This window comes from Pleuronectes platessa, chromosome 20, assembly GCF_947347685.1.
Source record: "Pleuronectes platessa chromosome 20, fPlePla1.1, whole genome shotgun sequence".
In the NCBI taxonomy this organism is placed as follows: Eukaryota; Metazoa; Chordata; class Actinopteri; order Pleuronectiformes; family Pleuronectidae; genus Pleuronectes; species Pleuronectes platessa.
The window spans coordinates 17,074,530-17,080,710 of NC_070645.1; the positions used below are offsets into that span (position 1 = coordinate 17,074,530).

The 6,181-nt window shown below is 49.0% G+C and overlaps 1 protein-coding gene across 1 annotated transcript in view; it reads left to right on the top strand.

The window, feature by feature from the left end:
- The window catches only part of gli3 (GLI family zinc finger 3), an 88,923-nt gene extending 86,038 nt beyond the window's left edge, over nucleotides 1-2,885 (top strand). The window contains 4 exon segments of the mRNA XM_053412916.1: nucleotides 2-298; nucleotides 872-1,243; nucleotides 1,280-1,464; nucleotides 1,467-2,885. Of these exon segments, the coding sequence (XP_053268891.1) occupies nucleotides 2-298; nucleotides 872-1,243; nucleotides 1,280-1,464; nucleotides 1,467-2,798 (2,186 nt within the window). The 3' untranslated portion in view covers nucleotides 2,799-2,885.
- Nucleotides 2,886-6,181: the final 3,296 nt, after the last annotated feature.

Here is a 6,181-nt window from a genome sequence, read left to right on the forward strand (position 1 = left end):
CGCGGGACGCTCGCCAGGGAGGGGCTGGAGGAGGACGAGGAGAGGGAGGACAACGAGGAGGTGTTAGAGGAGGAGTGCGAGTGCGAGCGGTCCCCCATCATGGACTCCACGGTCTCCACGGCCACCGCGGCCATGCTGACCCTGCAGGCAAGGCGAAGCGTCGGCCGCCCCGTGCGCTGGATGGAGCACATCAAGATGGAGAGGCTGAAGCAAGTGAACGGAGCCCTGCCCAGGCTGGGGCCCCTGTCCCCTACACCGCCCCCCAAAGGCTCCACATTGCCCACCATCCTGGGGAAGGGTAAAAAACTAACTTTTAAAACTCTTTTTCAATTTCATTTAGTTGGAAAATCCTTAAATCTGAGGTCCAAGAGGGTATGAAGAGTTTTACTTTGGCCCACAGCCCTGACAAAATGCTCATAGTAGCCAATTTGACACAGAGAGCTCAAGCGGGCATGTTCCAGTGGAAAAAACACCTGCTCACCAGATTTACACATCACCAGAAATATGTGTAACATGACATTTGGAAAAAGGAATTATCCAGAACACCATCTTGTCTTTTTTGGCTGAAGCATTCGGGGCAAAACAAAGGCTTAAAATGTATTTTATGCTGGAAAATGGTATCAAACCCATATCAAGCTGTGTATCATATCAGGGGGAAGAGCATGTAACAATGTTTCATGGCTGAGCGCTGCCAGTTGTCTGTGGTAACATCTGTTTTCAGGGATCTCTCTGCACTTGAACGTAACTTCTTCCTCTTCTCCCCTCTCATCCTCCTGTTATCTCCCTTTTTAACCACATCATTTCCTTGCTCCCTCTTTCTATATCCACGTTGGCTTCATTAACATTTTTCCCTCTCTGTGTTTCTCATCAGGATCCTGTCTGGGCAGGCAGTCGGGGGTGTCTGCTCCTCAGCCACCCGTTCATGCTGAGCTGGGAACCACAGAGCTGACTGTGCTCAATTTGCTCCGGCGTGACAGCAGCGGCAGCGCGACCAGCTCGGCCTACCTGAGCAGCAGCCGACGCTCCTCTGGCATCTCCCCCTGCTTCTCCAGCCGACGCTCCAGCCAGGCTTCCCAGAACGAGGGCACCATGGCAGCCACCCACCACCGCCGCCTCCACAACCTCAGCTCCACCGACTCTTACGACCCCATCTCCACTGACGCCTCCCGCCGGTCCAGCGAGGCTAGCCAGTACGGAGGTGGGGTGGGAGGCGGGGGTGGAGGGCTATTCTCATATGGGGGCTGTGGAGGTGTAGGAGGAGTGGGCCTAGGAGGAGCAGCTGGCTCACGGGGGATGCTCACTTTAACCCCAGCACAGCACTACCACCTGAAAGCCAAGTATGCAGCGGCAACTGGTGGCCCACCCCCCACGCCTCTGCCCAACATGGAGCGCATGAGCTTGAAGACTCGCATGGCCATGATGGATGATGGCGGGAGCAACCACTGTTTGCCACCTCTAGTCCGGCCCCATCAGTGCGGCGATGGCTCCACGGGTACACCAATGGGTACATGGGACACACAGGGTACAGGAGGAGGGTCCTCTATCCTGGTGAGGGGCCCCTGAATGGGAACCGCAGGGCCAGCGACCCAGTCCGGACGCAGGCTCCTGATATGTGCAATCTGCCCCCGGTGCAACGTTTCAACAGCCTTAACAACCTCCACCCTCTTCCCCCTCTGTCTCATCAGTCTACGCCCGAGACGCGTAACTTAAGCCTACAGAACTACACTCGCTCCGAGGGCAACCTGCAGAGAGGTCTGCAGCACTCCCCCTACACTCCCAGCATCGCAGAGCATGCAGCCTTAGAGGCCCTGGCCATGGAGGATGACAGCGAGGCCGGCCTGTTGCTTGAGGATGAGGATATGCTACCAGATGACCTTGTGCAGTATCTCCACTCCCAGGTGGATGGCGGCTCCTACATGCACATCGAGGACCAAATAGCTTCTAACCAAAGGGACGCTTCACATCCATCTGCGGAGGAGATGGACCAGATCCAGACATCAGCGTTGAATTTAGCCTTCCCTGGGTGCCATAGTCTCCAGCAGCAGCAGCAGCAGATGGCAGAAAGGAGGAGCCCCAGTAAGCTTCCCATCCAGTGGAATGAAGTGAGCTCCGGTAGTGCTGACAGGTCTCCTCAGAGGGCACCAAACCATCACTCCCAGTGTGGAAGGTGGTCGGGTACAGAACAGAGCGTATCTGCACCTTTTGGTAGGTTTGGAAACATGGTGGTTCAGCAGCAAGCGCCCCTCGATTTCCAGAACAGCTGCTCCCAAGCAAATCCGCCCCAGAGTGCTTACTGCAGCCCGACGGTGAAGCTGGAGAATCAGCGTAACTCCTGCATGAGAGGAACTAGCCACAACTCCACCAACATCTTTGGGAGGCCGAACTTCTCACAGACCGTGGATGAGCCTCTTCTCGAGGGCTTCAAGCAGCAAGTCTCTACCGGACCTCAGAAACAGAGCCACTTCGAGCAGAACCACAACAGCAGCACCTCTTGTCAGGTTGGGAACCACCTCAGCCTCAACAGGGGCTCCATGGACAACCTCCACGGCCTCTCCCAGGGAGCCACCCTTCAGCACAGTCGGCAGGTCCATGTCCCTCGCCCTCCGATGAACAGTTACAGGAACATGGTCCGGACCCAGCAGTACCTCAATGCCGAGAGCGCCAATGAGATCCAGGCGAGCCTCCACCAGCAGCAACAACTGCAGAGGAGCGGGGGACCACTGCTCCCTGGCACATCAGGTATCTGGGCTGAAGCTGGAGGCCCCAGACCACGGATACTTAGACCAGGTGAATGGTGACTGCCTCTCTTATGAAGCAGCGGATCCCAAGGCGTCCTCCTTCCCGGTCCTGGAGGACCAGTGCCTGCTGGACTCCATGGCTGAGTCGGCGAGACAGGGTGGCGGCAGTGGCCACTCGGCGGCTCTTCTCTCCCCCGGCGCCGACCAGGTGACCAGCACGGTGGGCGGCAGTGTGCCCGGTGTGCTGGACGAGGGGGTGAGCCTGGACTTCGGTGTCATGCTGGAGGATGGCTTCGATCAGGGCAGCTTGGTGTCGGGGGTGTTGAGTCCCTCCATCTTTCAGGGTCTGTCCAGGACCTCGTCACGGCTGACCACGCCGCGAGCGTCCGCCACCTTCCACAGCGTCGCCCCCGGCCTCAACAACATGGCCATCGGAGACATGAGCTCCAAGTTCCTGGCCATCATGCAGTAGCTGCTCTCTCTCTCTCTCTCTCTCTGCTTTCTCCTCTGTTCGGCAAAATGGAAAAAATAAAGGAAGAGAAGAACTCTGGTGTATGTGAAGATGAAGACAAAAGTGGCAATTATGAGAACTTTATTATGTACGTAAAATGTTCGGAAATAGGCAGACGCCAAAACTCATTTATTTTGTAAAAAAAAAAAGAAGAAAAAAAAAGAAATCATCCCGTAAAGAAATGGGATGTGTCAAAAATTATGTATAGTTAAATAGTTATATTCCTTTTGTGGAATGAAGGCTATTTTTGGAAGCCCTTCTCTTTGTATGACTACGTGATGGAGAGCAACAGCTCACGTCTTTAAAACAACAGTATTCCGTGTATTGTCACTGTTTTTGCTGTACACACTGTTGGTTAAAACAAATGCATGCGTTTTAAAGTTTAAACATTGAACACTGTCTAAACACGTACATAGAGACGAGCCCATGTGCCAAGCATCCACAGTTCTGATCCCCACAGGTACAGAAGCTCTAAACCTAGCAGCTGAGACACGGGTCACTACATGAACAGGCCCTGATGAGAAACTTTATATATCATACCTTTTAAGAAGTGGTATATTGACATTTGTTGTCCTTTTGTTTTGTACGTTGCTTTTGGTGAATCTGTAAATGTTCCAGTGCTTATACCAACTTCTACCAAGTGGTGTCCCCCCCCCCCCCCCCCCCCCCCCCCCCCCGACGGTATCGAGTCCAATAATTGGACGCGACATTTCAAGAAGCCCTAGATAGTCGTCTCCTTGATATATCTAAATGGCGTAAGGTACTCACACGTGTATATAACAGTGTTTTTTTTTAATATTGTTTGTGATAATCTGGGTTTTGTTTTTTTTGGACTGCGCGGTTGTTTGGAGCTGATGTGAAAATGGACATTTCCTCCTCAACGATCGAAGGTGACACTTGGTGCTTTCTGTTTGCTTACATGAACTGATACGAGTACTTTATGGTTTTAATCTGTCTTAACGACCACAGCACATGGATCCCCCCCCCATTGATGATAAGTGCTGTAAAGTGATGTGTGTGTTTTTTTGCTCCACAGGAAATCATCCGTATTGTTTTCTCCAAAGCTCTTAACTTCAGAATGTGTACTGCCACCGAGCGTTGCAGTGACTTTGTCAACAGTGTTAGTTTCTTGCCTTGTGGTCGCGACACAGAATATCGTAGTTTACCTTTTATTCAGCTTCAAAACATCGAGGTACACGTTGTTTTATCGTTCTTTGGTACTACTTTGTCCTTTTGTAGCCGTGCATTGATGGTGTTTTTCTTTTTTATCTTTTAAAAATAAAAGTAGAAATCATTTTCCTTTGAAAGAAGGAAGTTACACGGAGGTATGTGCCTTATACGTAATCTGCCTGTCGGTAAAGAGAGAGTTCACTGCCAATCTTCCATTGTGAATTATGAAAAAAAATACAAAAGAAACGTGTAAAGTGTCTCATGAGACCTGGAGAAAAAAAAAATGAGATAAAATTCTTAGAACATTTATATAAGAAGAGTCTGAATATCAGAAAAGTTACGATTTGCAGAATGCATTCTACTTTTCTTTGATTTTGCTTTTTCCCCCAAGTTTTCGGATTTATTGTGCTTTTATATATTATATGTAAATACAATACTCTTTCTGTAGGTTTTAGCGCAGGAAATGGGGGGAGTATCCCGGGGCCTGTAAAGAACTGACTTTGAAAACACAGGGACTCCCGGGCCCTGGGCGGAGGCCAGACAGATCTGGCTCAGAGCGGAGCTTCAAGTGCCCAGCGCTGCCCCTCCGCCAGAAGAGCCACTTTGCTCTTTTATAACTGAATACAAATGTTTGTATGGTTTTAATAAAAACGGAAATTATATTTTAAGTCTCTTTTCCTCTTTGTAAACTGGTCTGATCATGTGAAATGCTCCAGTTTGAGCTGTGTTTTTTTTTTTTACCAACTAACCCAAGATGGAAAATAAAAAATATTGAGACCAACTTTTTTTTTATTTTGCACAGAAACATTATTGTAGTTTTAATAGGAAACACATTTATTGAACCATGTGAGCTTTATGAAAAACTTTATTTCAAAATCTGTGCCAAGATAAATGTGGTCTGAAGTTTGCTCAGATATTTTTTAACAATTTCCTCATCGGTAATAAACTAAATATACAGTTTTTAATGTGTAAAACTCAAACACTCGTCACCCTCAATGACTTCATTCATTCGTACCCTGTGCATCTGATGCCCTCTTCTGGTCGTCACAGGAAACTGCAACTAACAAGCTGTGCAGTGTGGATTTCATCCTCTTAATTTAGTAGCAGTTATAAATAATGTTTGGTTATTTATTCAGATTAAAAGCAGTCGCACCCTCGTCCCTCTGAGTTGAGATTAAAGCCAGTATTTGTAAGTGTCCTTCCCCATTCACACCGACCTCTGTACCTGTGGCTACTCCACTGTAACACGTGTATTAACAGACGACTTCAGGCCGGCAGCCCATCAGCTCCAATCAGACGTCCTTCATCCCACATCTTGCATCACGCCACAACTTCCCAGACCAAGTAAAATGGTCAAATCTTTTCTGAAGCGAGTTTCCCATTATGCTTTTTCAGAAGCTCAACACTCGTGCAATCATTCGCAGGGAAATGATGGGTGCGGATACTTTTCCTCTGCAGAGGGAGCGCGAGAGGAAATTGTTGCAACTGGATGTGAGATGGATCATTTTTACTTTTGATGCTCGGAGGCTGCAGCAGTGAAGAATCAAAAAACATTTCATCTCACTCTTCCATCTTCAGACTCCACTCACATGCGAGGATCTTCTCCAGCGAATCACTAAAGCTCTTCTTGGGACAGTGAAATGTGAACGTATGTACGAGGCTGTTTATCTGCTTAGAAAACACATTGAAATGAATCCAACTACTGATGTTAAATCATCATCAGGTCCAGAGTTGGGGATAAAAAGAGGAAAAGGGGGTTCGG